Here is a 21038-nt window from a genome sequence, read left to right as displayed (position 1 = left end):
TGCATTCACTCTCCCCCCCCCCCCCACAGCTGAGTTTAATGTCTTGAATTTCTGTTTGGTTCCCTCCCCCCTATAAGGCACATGGGCCTGTGTTTGCCCCAAATTGTAAGGGGGCCCAGACAAATCACCAAAGCAGCATGGGGGTATGCAGAAAACCATGATTTTCCTCTCACTCTGCCCAAACCTACAGAATGGCTACTGTATGCGGGAGCCACAGAACCCTGGCAGCATGGCAGAGAAGGGTGGGCGCCAGCTCCTATACATCATCTCAATTCCCTTCAATACATAGGGTAAGGGGGAGGAAAGAAGATTTCCATGTAGTGCTTATTTGGGGTGGGGAAGCTAGAAGCACCTTAGCTGCCATTCTCCCCCCCCCCAATATTAGGGGGAAATGTCTCATGAACAGACATGAAGCTGCCTGCCTTGGTCCATCAACGTCAGTATTGTCCATTCAGACTGGCAGCGGCTCTCCAGGGTCTCAGGCAGGGGTCTTTCACATCACCTACCTGCCTAGTCCCTTTAACTGGAGATGTCGGGGATTGAACCTGGGACCTTCTGCATTCCAAGCAGAGGCTCTAACACTGAGCCACAGCCCCTCCCCAAACTGTCCCTTGAAAACTGTTGACTACTGTATTTTGCCAGGGAAGCTGCTCTCCCAAGAGCCACCACATTCATAAAGACAGCACATACAGGGATCGACACCATCCACCTAATTCGAAACGCCTGTGTCTTGTCGCAGGTTCCCCACCTGTGCCTGACTGAATCAGTGTCAGCTGCCTTGAGCAGATGTTGGGACGTGCAGCCAGACACACAGAAGGTGCCAAAATACCAGCTGGTCAGAACCGTGGAGGGCTCTCCGTCGCACATCCTGGGGCAGAGTCCAGCCCGTGAGTTCGCTTGCCCTGCGCTCGGTTGCCTGGCTCCAGCAGCCTTGTGAATGGTGGCGGCGTAGGCCTCTGTGGGAACAGGCTGGGCTGGGGGGGATGGACAGACACAGCTGGGATCATTGCCTAGGTAGTGCCAGGCATTAGAGATGGCTGTGTCTGGCAAAGAACAAGGTACTTTTGTTGGCCGGGCCCATTTGTCACTGTGTCTTCCTCTTCACCATTGTCCCGTCTTCTGCGCTTCTTCTGAATGTCTCCCCGTGTCAAAGTGGCAAAGTTTCCGCTGATCTTCCCTGGGCTGTGTCCCATTTCAGTCATTCTGAACTCCAGTCCCGTCGTATTTACAAGCCGGGTGCTGAACTCTAGCAACTTTCCTTCCTTGTCATCGGCTAGGGGTGATCGGAACTCCGTTGCCTGCAAATGCCTGGCTGTGACATACCACGTGCACGGCTGGGCTGTGTAGGCTTGGAAACACAGCTTTATGCAATTGTCAAGAGAAATTTCATTTAGGGCTTGTAAGATTTGAATCCAGTAGCACCTTACATAAGAACACAAGAAAGGCCCTGCTGGATCAGACCAAGGTCCATCAACTCCAGCAGTCAGTTCACATGGCGGCCAACCAGCTGCCTCTAGGAAGCCCACAAGCAAGACAACTGTAGCAGCACCATCCTGCCTGTGCTCCACAGCACCTAAGATAATAGGCATGCTCATCTGCTACTGGAGAAAATAGGTATGCATCATGACTAGTAGCCATGGATAGCCCTCTCCTCCATGAACATGTCCACTCCCCTCTTAAAGCCTTCCAAGTTGGCAGCCATCACCACATCCTGGGGCAGGGAGTTCCACAATTTAACTATACGTTGTGTGAAGAAATACTTCCTTTTATCTGTTTTGAATCTCTCACCCTCGAGCTTCAGATGACCCTGTGCACAACAAGATTTCCAGGGTATAAACTTTGGAGATCCAAAACTGACAAAGGGAAACACTGACGAAGGGATTTTTGGAAGCTTATAACCTAGGAATCTTCTTAGTCTTTAAGATGCTACTGGATATGTATCCTGCTCTTGTACTGCAGACCAACAGGGCTACCCACCTGAAACATTAGGACTTGTGCGCATGCTCCTAAACTCTCCGTTGTGGGTGCAGTGAAATTCGAGGAGCTGGACTTTCTAAGCAGAGATAAACTACTTGGTGTTCTCAGCTTAGGGATGCTTGCATGTGAAATGTTTTGCAGGTATGCTCTACCTGTGTGCGCTTGGAAAAGAACATTGGGGGGGCTTGGTTGGAGCATGAATCTCATCTGATCCTAGTCTTAAACTCCCTCGCTTCTGTGAGTTTTCACTGGTACCTGCTTGTCATCTATTCTTTGAATATCTGGCATTTATTGAAAATATTTATGCTCTGTGTTTTTCCCTCCTGCAACAGGATCTCCAGGGTAGCAAACATCATTTTAAAATCAACGCAAAAAAGACAAATCGGTGCATTTTAAAAGCTGATAACTGACAGTCCCCCAGTTTTTCTCATAAAAGACAAACAGTTTGGGACCACAGTAAAACACACTAATACCGCAGTTACTAGAGATGGGTCAAATCCACAGCATTTATTTTTAAAAGATGTGCATCCCCTATAATCTTCCCTAACAAGGCAGCAGGCCAGAGCCATTTACTTATGAAGGGTCTTCTTTAAAAGGATTGGCTTAAACAATCAGCAGGATAGAAATAAAGATGGAGCCAGACAGACTCCCCTTCAGAGTACGGAGAAGGCGTAATCTCTTGCTCACAGCCACCAACCCTACTTCCGTTCATGAAGGCACAAGAGAAGGGCTTCTGATGATTATGCATGGTATGGAGACAGTAGACAGGGAGAAGCTTTTCTCCTCCCATAATGCGGGGTCATCTGCTGAAGCTGGAGGGTGAGAGATTCAAAACAGATAAAAGGAAGTATTTCTTCACACAATGCACAGTTAAATTGTGGAACTCCCTGCCCCAGGATGTGATGGCTGCCAACTTTGAAGGCTTTAAGAGGGGAGTGGATACGTTCATTGAGGAGAGGGCTATCCATGGCTAATAGTCAAAATGAATACCAGTCATGATTCATACCTATTCTCTGTAGTATCAGAAAAACATGCCTATTGTATTAGGTGCTGTGGAACCAGGCAGGATCCTGCCGCAGTTGTCTTGTTTGGGGGCTTCCTAGAGGCACCTGGTTGGCCACTGTGTGAACAAACTGCTGGACTTGATATGCCTTGGTCTGATCCAGCATGGCCGTTCTTATGACTGCGGTGCCAGGAAATGATCCTTGTGACACAGGGTCCCGGATTGTTGAGGGTTTTAAAGGTCACGGCCAGCACCTCTGGATTAGATCTGGAAGCTCACAATCGGTGTAAGAGATGAAACTGAGCGCTATGTTCCTGGCAGCTTGACCTTAGCAACAACTTAATCCCCTCCTGATTGCCCCAGCAGTGATTCCCAAACACTCCTCAAGGGCAGCTCTGTGTACCATGCATTACAGTAGTCTAGTCTGGACACCACTAAGGTATGTGTAACCTGGGCCAGATCCCTCCTATCTTGGAAGGGGATGCAGCCAGCGCAGGAGCCAAAGCCGGTATCCCTAACCATAGCTGCCCACCTTGACCCCCCCACCCAGGAGCATCTCAAAGCTGCCACGGGGACCCTGATCGGGTGGAAAGGCAGCATAAAAATGTTCTAAATAAATAAATCCCCATCACTTGTTCCTGACGGAAAGCAGCTCCATCTTATCCAGCTAATTTTTACGTAGGTCACCTACCGTCTTATGGATTCCCAACAAGCCTATTGCTGTATGCAGGGTGTGTGAGGGTGACTCGTCCCCCGAACTTGAGTGGCAGCCTTTTGGTCTCTGAATACTGGGTGAGAGGTTGGGATTGTATTTATTTATTTTATAGTCCGTCTTTCTCCCCAGTGGGGACCCAAAGTGGCTTACATCATTAAGAACGTAAGAAAAGCCCTGCTGGATGAGACCAAGGCCCATCAAGTCCAGCAGTTTGTCCACACAGTGGCCAACCAGGTACCTCTAGGAAGCCCACAAACAAGACACATGAAGCTGCCTTATACTGAATCTTGGTTCATCAAGGTCTGTATTGTCTGCTCAGGCTGGCAGTGGCTCTCCAGGATTTCAGGCAGAGGTCTTTCACATCACCCAAACCCTTTTAGTGGAGATGCCGGGGATTGAACCTGGGACCTTCTGTATGCAAAGCAGCTGCTCTACCACTGAGACATGTTCCCTCCCCAAGACGACTGCAGCAGCATCCTGCCTGTGTTCCACAGCACCTCATATTCTCCATTTTATCCTCACATCAACCCTGTGTGGTAGGTAAGGCTGAGAGGGTGTGACCGGCCCAAGGTCACCCAGTGAGCCTCCACAGCAGAGCAGGGAGTTGAACCTGGGTTTCCCAGATACTAGTCCATCACTTTAACCACTACACCATGCCGGTGTAATGATATTTATGAGCCAGGCACAGGGAGGTAGAAGACATACTGGCTTATACTGGCTCAGGCCATCAGTCTATCAAGGCTGGTATCACCTACTCTGACTGGCAGTGGCTCGCAGGTCAAGGATGTTCACATCACCTTCTTGCCTGCTCCTTTAAGTGGAGATGCTGAGGATTGAACCTGGGACCTTCTGCACACCAAGCTGATGCTCTACCACTGAGCCACATCTGAGAAAGCCAGCGTGGTGTAGTGGTTAAGAGTGGTGGACTCTAACCTGGTGAATCGGGTTTGATTCCCCACTCCTCCACATGACACCAGCTGGGTGACCTTGGGCTAGTCACACTCTCTCAGCCCCACCTACCTCACAAGGTGACTGTTGTGGGGAGGGGAAGGTGATTGTTAGCTGCTTTGAGACTCCTTAAAGGTAAAAAAAAGCGGGGTATAAAAACCAACTCTTCTGCTTAATGCCATAGAGTCTGCCTTCCTCAACATGGGGTAGTGGTTAGGAGCGGTGGACTCTAATCTGGTGAACCAGGTTGGTTTCCCCACTCCTCCACACAAAGCCAGCTGGGTGACCTTGGGCTAGTCACAGCTCTCTTAGAGCTCTCTCAGCCCCACCTACCTCACAGGGTGTCTGCTGTGGGGAGGTGTTGTTTGTAAGCTGGTTTGACCCTTCCTTAAGCGGTAGAGAAAGTCGGCATATAAAAACCAACTCCTCTTCTTCATCTCCTCCCCTAGTTGGGGCATCTCATCTGGAGTTGTGACAGCAGCGACAGCCCCATCCGGCCTCCAGGTTGGCTACCTGTGAGTGTCAACGACAGAAGATGTCGTCGCCTATTAAAGAACATCTGTCATTATGTAACAACACCCCCCCCACACACACACACACAGCATTTCTCGGTGTGTCATATTTGTGATGCCGGATCTCAGCGTTCACTTGTGGGTGAGGCCGAGCTTCTTTTTAACTACCGCTTGATCGCATAAATGCATGCACCGTTCACTTAGGTGCAAGCAGCAGGGGCTTCCACGCACCTGTCACGGGGTGCACCTCTGGCTGGGGCGTACAGTCTCTTGTGGGGTCAGGGCAAAGCGCATGCCTTTCCCATCACAGCTCATAGTGTGTGTGTGTGTGGGGAGGCTCCTGGGCCTGTCTCCGCGCCTTCCACTCCTCGTAGTACTCCCTAGCTGCTCCATCTGCCTGGCAGTAGTAGCGAAATACAAACCGGGCCCGAAGTCCGGGGGCGGCAGCGGGAAGAGAAGGCGAGGCAGGGATCGGGGCCTGTCGCCTTCATGGAGGTGGTTTCCTTACCGGGAAGCAACACGCGGTCTTTCATAACTCCCAGGAAAGGGAGGCGGCTGCTTTGCTTTGCAAGGGGGGTGGTGGTGAATAAAGGCTTTGCAAGGTGGGGAATAAAGGCTTTGCAAGGGGGGGGTGAATAAAGGTTTTGCAAGGGGGGGTGAATAAAGGCTTTGCAAGGGGGGGGAAATAAAGGTTTTGCAAGGGGGGGTGAATAAAGGTTTTGCAAGGAGGGTGAATAAAGGCTTTGCAGGGGAAAATAAAGGTTTTGCAAGGGGGAAATAAAGGTTTTGCAAGGGGGGAAATAAAGGTTTTGCAACGGGGGTGAATAAAGGTTTTGCAAGGGGGGGTGAATAAAGGTTTTGCAAGGGGGGGTGAATAAAGGCTTTGCAGGGGGGAATAAAGGTTTTGCAGGGGGGGAAATAAAGGTTTTGCAAGGGGGGAAATAAAGGCTGAACTCCTCGGACCCCTGGGTTCTATCTGCCCAGGGTGGGGGCGAAGAGCCACGAGGAGGCAGAGCAGCGCCCCCCCCCCATTGTCGAAAGGGATGGGAAGCGTCCATATAATAAATGGCTGGGGAGTCATCGGTTGCTGCTGGGGGGGGGGGGTGCGAGCTGGCCGGCTGCGCGCACAGAAGCGCCTTTGTGCGCGCCCTTCCAGCTGCCCCTTTGTTCCAGCGCTGGATGTACTCCCCCCTTTTTTTTCCTTTAACCCCCATTAGCGCGGTCGCACCAAACCTGGGGGGGGAGGAAGAGGAGAGGGGGGGCGTCTTCTGATCTCCCCCCATTCCCGTGCAAAAAAAAACCCCTATTGTTGCAAAGCGCCCGATCGATCCCCGGTCCCCCTCCTCCTCCGAGCCCGCCCCCGCCAGCCAACCAGCCCGCGCTTCTGCCCCCCCACCCCCGTCCATCTCCTCCGCCCAGCTTGCTCGGCTCTCCCCCCGCCGGGGAGGAGGGGGAAGGGGCCGGGCCATCCCCGAAGGGGCCGGGCCGGAGAGGATCGGGTGGCGGCGGCGGCGGCGTCGGGCGTCCGCGCGGCTCCCCTCCCCTATTGTCCCCGCTCGGCCCGGGACTGGCTCGGGCGGCCGCCGGGGCGCGCTGGCACCGCGGCGCCATGGTGGTGAGTTCAAAAGGGGGTCTTTCCCTCGGGTTGGGGGGGAAGAGGAGGGGATCGGGCGGCTCCCTCCGGAGGCATGCACCTGTTACCCTCGGAAACCCCGGATCGGGCGCCCCGTCCCCAAAAAACCCCGCCCCGGGCTGGCCCCGCGTCGGGGTGGTGGGGAGAGGGCACGGCCCGACGCTCTGCCCCCTCCCTCGCCCCCCTCCCCCTCCCCCCTCCCCAGCATCATTCTCCACCAGCTATCCTCCAAAAGTGGAGAAACCTGATGGCGGTTTTATTTTTTTTAAATTACTTTTTATTATTTTTTTCCATAACACAATCCATCTTAGTCGGTCTTTCGTAAAGCTTATCATTCCATATGTTAGTAAGTAGCAATATATAGCTTAATGTATACCTTCAGTGTTAAATACATCTAATAGTTTTTGTTCATAGGAAAGGGAAATGGTTCAATTACTGTTCTGCAATCTGATTTTTAATGTTGATACCGTAAGTTTTTGTGTCATATTTTATTTGAAATGCGGTATGGTTGCTACGTATCATGGGTATTTATTGGTCTTTGACCGCAAATAAATTCAGTTCCATTCAATACCAGCTATCCAGAATCGTGGAGTTGGGGGGGGGGAGAACCATATAGGGGTCTCTTGAGTTCCCATCCCTCTTTCTCTTACCAGTTTCTCCTTTAGAAATCCCCCCCTCGGTTTGCGATTAGTGCACGAGGGGGGGGGGCGTGTGGGGATCAGGTCCCTTGAGTTCCTGTTCCTCTTTCCATTCCCGGTTCCTCCTGTATGGGTTTCGTTTTTGTTTAGTTTTTGTTCCTGGTTTGGGATTAGTGCCGGCTAAATCCTGAAACTCGGGAGATGCTGGGGAACAAAACGCTTTGGCTGCCCCAGAAACTCACCCGCGCCTTGGCACCGGCCTTGAATTCCTCTACACTAAAGAGCGGGGGGGGGGGGGGAAGGAACCAGTATTCCTCCCCCCATCACCCTGGAATCATTGGGGGGGGGGATCATCCTTCCTCTCTTGTAATGAGCAGATCCCCGCTCTTCTCAGTCATCTTTCTGTAGAGAGATAGCCAGATGTTCTGTACTTCACGCAACCTCAGCCGAAGCACCCGGCCTGGACAGCTGGATAACCAGGAGAGAGGTCAAAAGCTAAGTGAGGAAGCCGACAGTGAAGAGTCTGATGGGAAGGTCAGGTGGGATCAGGAGGAGAATTGTCTCCCCCCACCCCCAGCCAGGAGTACAGATCTAGGATGATGTGCACAAGTTACCTGGATCGGGACAGGTGCTTCTTGCCATGATTTTAGTGTAAAGCCTGTCCGGCTTCCGTTGTCAGAAGCACCAGGATGAGAAAACGGCTCTGGGGCGGAAGAAGGAGAAAGCCTTGACCATCAGATGTTGAGGCCTTGAAACGCGGTTCCCAAAAAGTTCTCCTCTACCAGATGGCTTGCCCGGCCCAAATCAGCTTTCTCTGATCGCCACAAGAGATGCGGGATATATTGTTTCCAAGAGAAGGGGCTTTGCTTCCTGTGGTGGGCACATTTTTCTCCCGTCATTGACTCCAGTCAAAGAGGTTTTGCAGGTTTTCGAGATGGCGGGTTGGAACCAGACTACGTTTTCCAGGGACGGAAGGCTCTTCGGTCAGCGGAACGGAATTTTCCTGCCTCCATCCTCTGGATTTCCCCCAAAATGCTGCTTCCGAGGAAGCTAGGGGCCAGTTGGGGGTCTGCAGGAGGAGAGGGGTAATGGGCGGAAATTACACCTCTCCTTCCACTAGTGGAAAATTTAGTCTGGATCCAACCCGCTAGGAAAGCCTATCAGATCTTTTCACCAAAGACCAGAGCAGGAGGAACATATATGTCATGAGAAGAGATCTTTCTCCCTCTCTCAAACCTCCTTCCGTTCTCTGTGTGTGTGTGTGGGGGGGAATCTAGCGTTTAATTGGAATAGTATTTAAACTGCTTCAGGTCCTTGGCTGCCATTACAATTGTTCTTTCATTTTGCTAGCAGCAGAGTTTTCCTCTGCTAGTCTTCTGGCTTTGCATGCTTATAAGGTCATCCTTTTAAAACTAATGAGGTCTTTTTTTTCTTTAAATCTCATTGAGAAATGGGAGATTTATGGGAGAAAGGTCATGTTTCACATTGGCTCCTGAGACAACAATGAAAACCCAGAGATGCAAATGATGTGAACATATTTTCTACCAGCTTTTTCATCCATGCAGCTCAGGATGGCATAATTGCTTCCCCCCATTTGCCCTCCCAACATTCTTGTAAGGCGGGCTAGGCAGAGCAAGAGAGAGAGAAAGAGAGCACAGCTGGCCCAAGGTCAGACAGGGAGCTTTTTATTCAGATCCCTTTGGCAAGCAGGATTGGCCCCGGTTAGTCCTTGGATGGGAGACCATCAAGGAATTCCAGGGTTACTATGCAGAGGCAGGCAATGGCAAACCACCTCTGAACATCTCTTGCCTTGAAAACCCTGTGGGGGGGTCGCTGTTAAGTCGGTTGCGACTTGACGAAGCTTTCCGCCACATCTGGCAAAGAAACTGTCTCCCCTCTTGGACCCAGGTGGCCTAGCGATGCTCATCCACGTTATGGTAACCACAAGACTGGATGATTGTAACACGCTCAACATGGGGCTGCCCTTGGAGACAGTACAGAAGTTACAACACGAAGTCAACAGTTAGCAGGGGCAAAGCGTTAGGTGTGTGTGATCCCTTCCCCAATTCTTTGATCTGTACATTGACTGCTCCTTCGTCCACTTCCAGGTGCTGGTTTTACACCTTGAAAGCTCTTCAAGACCCCAGGACCTTTATATCTTAGGGAACACCTTCCCCATATATGCGGCCACTCTGGTTGCCTGCCAAGGTTTTATTAACAGTACCTACCTGTATAGGTGACAAGAGTCACTGGAGAAGACAATAATGGTAGGAAAAGTTGAGGGCAGCAGGAAAAGAGGGAGACCCAACAAGAGATGGATTGACTCTATAAAGGAAGCCACAGCCCTCACTTTGCAAGACCTCCGCAAGGCTGTCAAAGATAGGACATTTTGGAGGACATTGATTCATAGGGTCTCCATGAGTCGGAAGCGACTTGACGGCACTTAACACACACACCTGTATAGGGGTGAGAGCTACTTCAGCCCTGGGCTCGGATTTTTTTCTGTTGCTACACTAGCATTTTGGAAGAGTTTGCTGAAACGAGCGGGACGGATTTCTCATTTAACAGAAGTTCAGGAAGTTCTGCAGAGTGATATAAATGAGCCGTGGACGATGTCTAATTGTTCAGCCCCTGGGCGGTTTGGCGGTTTGCTAGACATGATGGTGAATTCTTGGGACGCTGTATCCCTCCTGTCTGTGAGGTATTTTAACGTGGGTGGACCGCTTATAGGTTTTGATACGTAAGCCACTGAGTCTGGTTTTCAGAGAAAAACAAGGTATGGCTACATGTGAAGCTGTTTTACAGTGAATCAGATCATTGGTCTATCAAGGCATGTATTGTTTACTCAGACTAGCAGTGGCTTTCCAGGGTATCAGGCCGAGGTCTTTCACATCACCGCTTCCATGATCCTTTTATCTGGAGCTGCCAGGGATTGAACCTGGGACCTTCTGCATGCCAAACTACACTATAGACCAGTGGTTCCCAAAGTGGGCAGTACCACCCCCTGGGGGGCAGTGGGATTACCTAGGGGGGCACTAAGAGGCAAGGGGGAAGCAGGGGGGTGCTAGAGGTGGGCCCCTTCAATTGTGTTGTTGGATAAGGTAGGGGGTGCTGGGGTTGAGTTTGTGGAACCAAGGGGGCGGTGGCCTGAAAGGTTTGGGAACCACTGCTATAGACCCTCCCTAAATAAATAATGCCCGAGAGGGGATTTGAAGCTGGGTGTCCCCATCCAACTCTGACACGTTAACCACTATACCAGGCTGGTTCTCACGCACTGCTTTTCTTAGATAGACAAAAGCCGGAGGGGAGAAGAGAAGGGCCCAAGAACCAATGGGTACAGCCCAGACTTGGCAACCATGATGAGTATGGACAGCTCAGTTTTTGTAAGAGCTGGATTCGAGTCCAGTAGCACCGTAGAGACCAACAAGATTTTGGGGTTATAAGCTATCAAGAGTCAAAGCTCCCTATGTCAGATACAAGTAGGAATGGAGATCCTTGAGTCCTCTTATCCCAGTCAGAATGTGGGAGGGGGTGCTGCTGAGTGGCAGAGCATCTGCTTGGCATGCAGAAAGTCCCGGGTTCAATCCCCAGCATCTCCAGTTAAAGGAACTAGGCAAGCAGGTGATGTGAAAGTCCTCAGCCTGAGACCCTGGAGAGCCACTGCCAGTCTGAGTAGACAATACTGACTTTGATGGACCAAGGGTCTGATTCAGTATAAGGCAGCTTCATGTGTTCATGTGTCTATTTTGGGGAGGGGCTGTGGCTCAGTGGTAGAGCCTCTCCTTGGCATGCAGAAGGTCCGAGGTTCGATCCCCGGCATCTCCAGTTAAAGGGACTAGGCAAGTTGGTGATGAGAAAGACCCCTGCCTGAGACCCTGAAGCTGCTGCCGGTCTGAGTAGACAATACTGACTTTGATAGACTAAGGGTCTGATTCAGTATAAGGCAGCTTCATGTGTGTTCATATGTTGTAAATAAAGGAGCCAGGAAGCAAAGGGACAAAGCAAAATGTAATCAGCCTGATCAGAGCAGGGGAAAAATGCTTACAGGCAGAAAATTAACATCTGTAGTGAGATTAGAAGCTTTTTCTGTAAGATACTCAAGTTTGTAAGATATTTTTGTAAGATACTCGAGTTTGTATTGTGCAAATTTCCCAATCAAGGATTACTGATGGAGGGGGAACAGAACTCCCATTACCCAAATTGTACAGCTTATAACGGTGTGTACTGGCTTTTGCTATGATGAAAATGTTGGTTGGGTTTGACCATTGCGTGCCAAACTGTTAGATCCTATGTGGAATTACTCCAGTGTAAGCCTGTTGGCTTAACACTATGTTAGAAAGCACCAAAAGGATTCCCTTTCATACTTCTCTGATAGGTGATATCTTTGGTTACACAAGTACCAACTTGCCAGCTTACTGGGTGTGTGGGAAAACCGTAACCACCTCCTCCTTCATGGTTGTTTTCCTATTACGTTTCAAAAGAAAGATGCTTATGTCCTTGCACATGTTTTCTGGAATTCGGTGGGTCAATAGTTGTATGAAATGTCAGCTTTCCAGGTAGCGCAGAAGTAGCTGAACTATTTCAGGGTATGCTTTATGTTACAACTTTGATGGCAAGATGTACCCAATTTCAGACTCATTGCTCTGCTGTTCCTTATTTTATAATTGCCAGTGTGCCCGGGGCAAAATTTCAGCTTTCTGGGTGGTTTGCAAGTCTATATATATGTATGTGCTGTCAAGTTGCCGGTGACTTTTGGTGACCCCAGCAAGGGGCTTGCTAGTGAAGTGAGAAGCAGAGGTGGTTTGCCATTGCCTTCCTCTGCAGAGTCTTCCTTGGTGGTCCCCCATCAAAGTACCAACCTTGCTTAGCTTCTGAGATCTGAAGAGATTGGGCTTTACCATGGACTTATGGCAACCCCAGCCAGAGGCTTTCAAGGCAGGTGAGAAGCAGAGATGGTTTGCCATTGCCTTCCTCTGCAGAGTCTTCCTTGGTGGTCCCCCATCCGAGTACCGACCCTGCTTAGCTTCTGAGATCTGACAAGATGGGGCTATATCATGGACTTATGGTGACCCCAGCCAGGTGCTTTCAGGGCGTGTGAAGCAGAGGCGATTTACCATTTCCTTCCTCTGCAGAGTCTTCCTTGGTGGTCCCTCATCCAAGAACTGACTCTGCTTAGCTTCTGACATCTGATGAGATCAGGATAGACTAGGCCATTCCACAGCCCAGTGTGCAAGTACCTGAACAATTTTGATAACCCCCACAAGCGGACCGTTCAGCATCTAAAACAACAAAAGTATTTTGTGTGCGTGTAAAGTGTCACCAAGTCACAGCCGACTTATGGCGACCCCAGCAAGGGGCTTTCAAGGCAAGTGAGGAGCAGAGGTGGTTTTCCCTTCCCTTCCTCTACAGAGCCTTCCTTGGTGGTCACCCATCCAAGTACCAACCCTGCCTAGCTTCTAAGATATGACGAGCGGGCTATGCCATGCTGCCTTCCCTCCCTGGGGCACCTTAGTAACAATATTATAATCACATGAGTTTTTAGAGACAAACTTACTACTTCATCAGATGTGATGCCTTGTGTTTACAGGGAATGAACATCCAACATTTAGTTACTATTGCTGATCTCGGACGCATTTTTGTGAACCCTTGAAAATAACCCGCTCCCTTTTGGATGTATGGAAGTGAAGGTTGACAGACCCATTTATTGACTCTCCCATTCCCTGTCGTATCTCTGTGTTTTTGGACAGTCACAGCATTTGTCTGCCAACACCCACACGTGACTGTCAACAGTCTCCGGATTTCACTGTCACACATAAAATAAGCAGCGTTGTCCTGGGTTAGCCCTGTGGGCCCGTCTATTCCAACACAATCTGTTGTGGCTGAGCGCAGTTCTGCCCCCGGCTTTGTGACATTTATTTATTTTTATTTTATTTTGGGATCCTTTTTACCTGGGCATTGAACTCGTGTGCGGGATCCAGCTATATTGTGATCAAAGGCTGCCTTGAAGTCAGCGGTATTGCAAAGGTTTAGAAACTGCCGACGGAGCAAATTTCGATATTAAGCGTGGCGCTAAGTCAGAGGTATTTTGATGAAATGCACAGTGTGTGTGTGTGGGAATAATCAGGCAGTTCGTTTCTGGAGATGGCAGCTTTTCGCCATCTTTTGCTGTTAATTTGGGGGTAGAAGACAAAGCAGTTGGGGGTAAAGTAGAGGCATCATCTATTTGTGCAAACCTGGGACCTACATGGGGGAACCTCTCTTCAGTAGCTCTCATTCCATGGAGAGCAGTGGGTTTCCTCTTCCTGGTTCCCTGAGAAGGTTGAAATTTGATTGAGCAGTTGAGAGGTGCTCCGGGGTCTTGTGATCGGACGTAGAAGAACTGGGTGGGTTTTTTTTAAAGAGATAATCTCACAAACAGAAATCTCTAAATTGTGATTGGAACCCATTCTTCTAACCACAGACATATTTGCATATGTGTGTTAAGTTGGAGCGTTTTGGGGCAAGGTGCGCACCAAATTTATGCTTTCCGGCAATTCTGAAGTACCGTCACCACTTCGTTTCCATGCTTTGTTCTGGCTGCAAAATGCAGGACTCTTGTCTATTCTGGATGGCAGGCTGCTTTGTTCTAGTAGCACATGGTGCGTTGGGAGGCATAATAGATCTGTACGGGCAGCGGGATGGAGCCTTGAGTTAGATTTGAGGGGGGAACGTAAGGAAGCTGCCTAAATGCAAAAGCATAGCTTCCTGAACTGGAGAACTCCTACCCAGAATTGTCACAGTCTTAAGACCTTAGCAGAGGCAGCTTACAAATATTTGAATTTTACATGAGTCTGCAGCGTTTAGATACTCGCCTCCTGTTTAAACCAAATCCTAAAGAATTTTTACACATTACCAGTTGGAGCCAGGCTAAATTTTCCATCAGTGGGACAGGACTTTGCCGCCTGCCACCTCCCAATGCAGCCCACTTAAATGCCGCCCCGAGCGTTAGGGGACCTCGAAAAATGACACGTGAGTGTTTGGCAGAAGGAAGGGGGAATCAGTGGAAATGGCCACTTTAGTCCGGATCCAACCCTATGTCAGAAGCTAACCTCATTTGATAGACCTCACCTCGTGAGCAGAGCAACCAAGGGGTTCTCAAACACCTGGAGAATGGCTGTTTTATCCCCTTGGTCCGAAAGAGGGAGGGGCAAGTTTTGACAGCATTCAAACAGAAAATCTAATTTCTCCTTTTCCTTGGGGGAAATCTGCAGCTCTTTCTGTGTGTGTGTGTAAAGTGCCATCAAGTCGCAGCCGACTTATGGGGACCCCGAGAACTCCAGAGTGTGCTAACCACTGAAGAGAACACCCAAGTAATCTAGGAGGCCAGAAACGTGATTAGACCCTGCCAAAGCTGATACTGCCTTCATTTTGACCCTGATCCAGAGATAACCACACTCAAGGTGTGCCATACTTGACTGTGAATTACAGACCAGTAATCATGTACCCGGGAGGGAAGGCAGCATGGTGTAGCCCCATCTCGTCAAATCTCAAAAGCTAAGCAGGATCAGCCTTGGTTAATATTTGGACGGGAGACCCCCAGGGAATACCAGGGTTGCTATGCAGAGGAAGGCACTGGCATACCACCCCTATTTGTCTCTTGCCTTGAAAACCCCATAAGGGGTCGCCATAAAAAGAAGAAGAGTTGATTTTTATATGCTGACTTTCTCTACCACTTAAGGAAGAATCAAACCGGTTTACAATCACCTTCCCTTCCCCTCCCCACAACAGACACCTTGTGAGGTAGGTGGGGCTGAGAGAGCTCTGTGACTCAATTAAGCTGTGACTCACTCAAGGTCGCCCAGCTGGCTTCATGTGGAGGAGTGGGGGAACCAACCCGGTTCACCAGATCAGCCTCCGCCGCTCATGTGGAGGAGTGGGGGATCAAACCTGGTTCTCCAGGTCAGATTCCACTGCTCCAAACCACCACTCTTAACCACTACACTACGTTGGGCTCTCAAGTCAGCTGTGACTTGATGGCACTTCACACACATACGCACACGCACTCATGTCCCCAGCACAGTGGCTCCAGGTAGGAATCTCTGGGAGCAGTCATAAGCAGGTCTACTTGGAAGAAAGTCTCACGTTAGTCGATGGGGCTTACTCCCAGGAAAGTGGTCATAGGATTGTAGCCTCTGTCTTTGTGGCTGTAAGCAAGGATGACAAGATAGATACCCCCTTCTCATTGTGTCTGGCCAATGTGCTTTCAAACGACCCAAACTAGTTCCCACAGCACGTTAAAGTGAAGTAGGGGAGGGGCTGTGGCTCAGTGGTAGAGCATCTGCTTGGCATGCAGAAGGCCCCAGGTTCAATCCCCGGCACCTCCAGTTAAAGGGACCAGGCAAGTAGGTGATGGGAAAGACCTCAGCCTGAGATCCTGGAGAGCCACTGCCGGTCTGATTAGACAGTACTGATTTTGATGGACAGAGGAACTGATTCAGTATCAGGCAGCTTCGTGTGTTCAAAGTAGATCCCTAGTTAGAGAATGTCTCTCTAAGGAACCCACTCCAGGTGGCTGATAAAATAAAACGTAACACAAACACAAAGCATTAGAAGTTGCATCTCAAAGCCAAGCATTAAAAACCCAGCCAGAGCATGGAAACATAAAACACATTATAAAAATGGTGTTAAACGATCAACCCCTTTATTGAAATAAACGTTTTGGTGTGGGATCTACAAGAGAGTAGTGTGGTAGTCGCCAGGCGACCCTCGAGGGGAAGGGCATTCCACAAGTGAGGGGCCACCACAGAAAAAGCCATCTCTGGTTGCCGTCTGCCTCCCTTCTGAAGGTGGGGCCACAGAGAGCTTGTGGGGCAGTACTTAACCTGGCAGGCTGGACAGTATGGGAGGGGGAGGTCCTTCCAGGCCCCCAGCCCTGAACCGTTTAGGGCTTTAAAGGTAAGAATCAATGCTTGTATTGTGCCAGGAAAGAAATGGGCAGCTGGTGCAGATCTTTCATCACTGGAGTGATACGATCTCTGTATCCCAGCCCCTGACTGCTGCTTTTTGGACCAGCTGATGTTTCCAGGCCATTTTCAAGGGCTGTCCCATGTAGAGCACATGACGATAGTCTAACCCCACGTAATCAAAGCATGGCAGATTTCACAATAAAAGGACCTGGTTTTTAAAATGTCATGGACCCCCCCCCCCAAGATACTTCTCCCTCACTGGCACCTGCTTTGCACAGACCCCTTTCGAAGTGTGTAACAATCCACGTATGTCCCACAGAGGGCTGTGTCCACAAACCAATACAGAGAGGACCATACCGTCTTCACCAGGGGTCCCCAGCGTGGTGTCTATGGGTGCTGTGGTACCCACCTTTCTGGTACCCACCAAGTGCTTTTAGAAAGTGGGCAGGGCCAGGTGGGGTTTTTGCCCAACAAGGCTTCTGATTGGCTGTGCAGATTAAAAGAAGGCAAGGACACAAATGGTGCCAAGGGAAACGAATCCTTTAATATTTTTTACAACCCTGACATGTTTCACGTGCAGCTTCGTCAGGGGGAATCTTTCAGATTCTTTTTAGTATGCGTTAAGGCAGATTAAAAGGCATACTGTTCAATTTAGCTTCTGCCAGAAATGTCGAGGAGTTACTATAAGACTTATACATAACCTCACACCCTGACATTTTGTAGTTGGCTGCACCTAGGGTTGCCAGGTCCCCCCTGGCAACCCGCGGAAGGTTTCCAGGGGTGGGGCAATGTGACCCAGAAGTGATGCAGACACTCTACCGATCGCCTCTGAAAACTCTATGGTTTCCATTGATACGTGTGGGGGGGGAGTGCGCTAGAACATCTGCATCACTTCCAGAAGTGATGGGGCAGCTCTAGCAATCTCTTAAAACTCTGTGGAAACCATAGAGTTTTTTTGGGGGGGGGAGTGCTAGAGCATCCACGTCACTTCTAGCTGAGTGTCGGCGGGCAGCCGGGTCGATTTGGGGGGATCCAAATGTAACCCTCGCAGTGGCAAAAATTTTATCTAGGGATTTTAGTGATACTTCCTTTTAACTGTCCTGCTCAGATATTGTATTTCTGTATGTTTGGTAATTTTTGTATTATTGAATTTATTGAGTGTGTTCTGCTCATGACCTGTCGGTCCACGAGCGTAAAGAACAGAATAAAGAAAATAAAGTTTGATTGGGGGGCATTTGCGATTGGGGGGCAATTGGCAAGCCTAGCTCCACCTCCTATGGCAGCCCATTTTGTGGTTGCACCCATCGCCCTGTGTCAGAATCCCAAAGGTGCCCGCAGGGTCAAAAAGGAGGAGGACCCCTGATTATCACTTCCAAAGTAAATCTAAATAAAATGTTTGCATTATATGGTTTATGAGAGCAGGATAACTTCTTCCGCTGGGCCACAACTCAAAATCCCCTGACGCAAGATCAAACCAATCTCATGTAGGGTTGCTGTCTCCAGATTGGGAGATTCCTGGAGATTTGGAGGGAGGGTGGGGTTTGAGGAAGGGAGGGACCTGGGCTGGGTATAAAGCCACAGAGTCCACACTCTGTCATTTCTTCAGGCGAATTGATCGTAGTCTGGAAATCATTTGTCATTCTGGGAGATGGCCCTGCTGCAACTGGAGGTTGGCAACCACAGTCTCATCCCTTGGTTGGAAGGAGCTTTGCACCAGAGACAGTGATATAGTCCCTTGTTTAAAAACTTAGAGCCAGGGGCTACCTGAAGATAGGCCAGCATCAGACAAAACCTGACCTTCTGGTATTTAATTGAAAACCGCCGTAGGCTATTGTTCTCTGTGGACACGGCATGGCTTCTCTCTGTCTCTAGAGTGGAATCCTTTGCACTGGAAAATAGGTGAAAAACAGTTCACTTTTATGACAGAAATCATAGGGTTGGAAGAGGCCATAGAGGCCATCTAGTCCAACCCCCCGCCCGTTCAATGCAGCCTAGAGCATCCCTGACAAGTGCTTGTCCAGCCTCTGCTTAAGACTGCGAGTGTGGGGGAGCTCACCACCTCCCTAGGGAGCTGATTCCACTGTCGAACAACTCTTACTGTAAATCCCCCCCCCCCGGCACCTTTCCACCTGCAATTTAAACCCTTTATTGCGAGTCCTACCCTCCGCTGCCAACAGGAACATCTTCCTGCCCTCCTCGAAGTGACAGCCCTTCAGATATTTAAAGAGAGCAATCCGGTCCCCCCTCAACCTCCTCTTCTCCAGACTTAAACATTCCCAACTCCCTCAGCCTTTCCTCGTAGGGCTCGGTCTCCAGGCCCCGATCATCCTCGTCACTCTCCTCTGCACCCGCTCCATTCTGTCCACATCTTTTTTGAAGTGGGGCCTCCAGAACTGCGCACAGTACTCCAGGTGCGGCCTGAGCAATGCGGCGTGCAGCGGAACGATGACATCTTGCGGCTTGGATGTTATGCCTGTGTCCACGATTGCATTGGGATTGTACTTTCTTGGTGCCTCTCATCCAATTAGAGTTCCTAGGGCTGAGCAGTTGGATGCCAGAAACCTATCAGCTCATATCCTGGCGGGTGCTGTGAGGAATTATGAACGTTAGCAGGACTAAAGGTAGTGGTGGCAAAAGTCATAAAGGCCTGGGTGGGAAATATCCAAGGACTTTCCCCCTTTTCCCCAACAGAAAAATAGGAAATTTTTAGAAAGCAATGAGTAATATATATATTTATGTATTTATACACCATTTATACCGCACCTTTCCACACTGGGGACTCAAATCAGCTTGTCTCGTCCTCTTCTCCTCCATTTTATTCTCACAACAACCCTGTGAGGTGGGTTAGGCTGAGAGTGTGTGACCTGGTCCAAGGTCACCCAGCAAACGTCCATGGCAGAGAGGGGAATTTAGCCTGGGTCTCCCAGATCCGAATCCAATACTTTAAGTGCTATACCTTTCTTAGGGTTGCCAGGTCCCTCTTCGCCACCAGCAGGAGATTTTGGGGCGGAGCCAGAGGAGGGCTGGGTTTGGGGAGGGGAGGGACTTCAGTGCCATAAAGTCCAATTGCCAAAGTGGCTATTTTTTCCAGGGGAACTGATCTCTATCGGCTGGAGATCAGTTGTAATAGCAGGAGAACTCCAGCTAGTACCTGGAGGTTGGCACCCCTAACCATGCTGTCTTGGAAATATTTTCTGTTTTGGAATGAGTGGAATACTTTCAAAGACAAGGTCCCACTCGTTCAGAATATGTAGTACTATGATTTCTATGTAAGACAATCTACAGCCTTAGGTAATGATTCATATGTATGTGCTCTCTCTCTCTAACTCAGCAGTATGCGTCAGTTCAAAACTTTGCTTGTAGAAAACTAAGGCATTTATCTTTTTCCATTTCATAACTATGCCAAATAGTACCATTTTATATGCTGATCTAAGCCATAAATAATGAATTTTATGTTGTTAAAAGCAACAAGATGAGTTTAAGTTTAGTAAGATGGTAAATACAGCAATCCTTTCGGTTCCCCTCAAACTTTCATCCTTCCACAAGGGAAAAACACACTCCCGCTCACAATGGCTTCCACATTTATGGAAATTTCAGATTTTTAGGCTGTATGAACGTCCACCCTTTGAAAGGGGGGGATGCCAATTCCGACTCCTTCCCTCGAGGTAGAGGATTCTTTTCCCATTCTCAGGAAATGGAGAAGGCTCTCCTTTTCATGTTTGCCTCCTTGAGGGCTCTTATTGGCTGGAAAGGTGGAATACAGATGTTTCAAGCAAATAAATTTTAAAAAATGTTAGCCACATGGACATGAGAAAGACTTGTCCTCTGTCCTGAAGTACTCACTGCCCCCCACCCCCAAAGTACACTTGCAGATCCCGAGATCTCTGGACACCAGTTTGAACCTAAGAATATCAGGAGAGAAGAAGAAGAAGAAGAGTTGGTTTTTATATGCCGACTTTCTCTACCACTTAAGGGAGAATCAAACCAGTTTACAATCCCCTTCCCCTCCCCACAACAGACACCCTGTGAGGTAGGTGGGGCTGAGAGAGCTCTAAGAGAGCTGTGAGTAGCCCAAGGTCACCCAGCTGGCTTCCTGTGTAGGAGTGGGAAAGCAAATCCAGTTCACCAGATTAGCCTCCGCCGCTCATGTGGAGGAGTGGGGAATCCAACCCAGTTCTTCAGATTAGAGTCTACCACTCCAAACCACCGCTCTTAACCACTACACCAGGCTGGCTGGCTGATCCCTGCTGGATCAGACCAGTGGTCCATCTAGTCCAGTATCCTGTCTCACACAGTGACCAACCAGTTCCACTGGACAGCTAATAACAGGGCTTGGAGGATGGGGCCTTCCCCCCCATGTTGCCTCCTTGTTTTGGTATTCAGAGGTTGACTGCCTCTGAATGTGGAGGCACCATGTTTAGTCACCATGGCTAGTAGTCACTGATAGACGTATCCTCCATGAATCTCTCTAATCCCCTTTTAAAGCTGACTGTGTCCTGACCTGGATAGCCCAGGCTAACCTGATCTCGTCAGATCTCAGAAGCTAAGCAGGGTCGGCCCTGGTTAGTATTTGTATGGGTGGCCTCCAAGCAATACCAGGGTCGTGACGTGGAGGCAGGCAATGGCAAACCACTTTCGAACATCTCTTACCTTGAAAACCCTGCGGG

General features: G+C 49.6%; 1 protein-coding gene across 1 annotated transcript in view; it reads left to right on the top strand.

The window, feature by feature from the left end:
- The first annotated feature begins 6764 nt into the window (after window positions 1–6764).
- ARHGAP33 (Rho GTPase activating protein 33) overlaps window positions 6765–21038 on the top strand; it is a 56899-nt gene continuing 42625 nt past the window's right edge. The window contains 2 exon segments of the mRNA XM_056846410.1: window positions 6765–6770; window positions 7835–7965. Of these exon segments, the coding sequence (XP_056702388.1) occupies window positions 6765–6770; window positions 7835–7965 (137 nt within the window).

The sequence above is a fragment of the Euleptes europaea genome, chromosome 3 (assembly GCF_029931775.1).
Source record: "Euleptes europaea isolate rEulEur1 chromosome 3, rEulEur1.hap1, whole genome shotgun sequence".
Classification (NCBI taxonomy): Eukaryota; Metazoa; Chordata; class Lepidosauria; order Squamata; family Sphaerodactylidae; genus Euleptes; species Euleptes europaea.
Note: the sequence above shows the minus strand (reverse complement) of the source record. Positions and strands in the feature narration are given on the sequence as shown.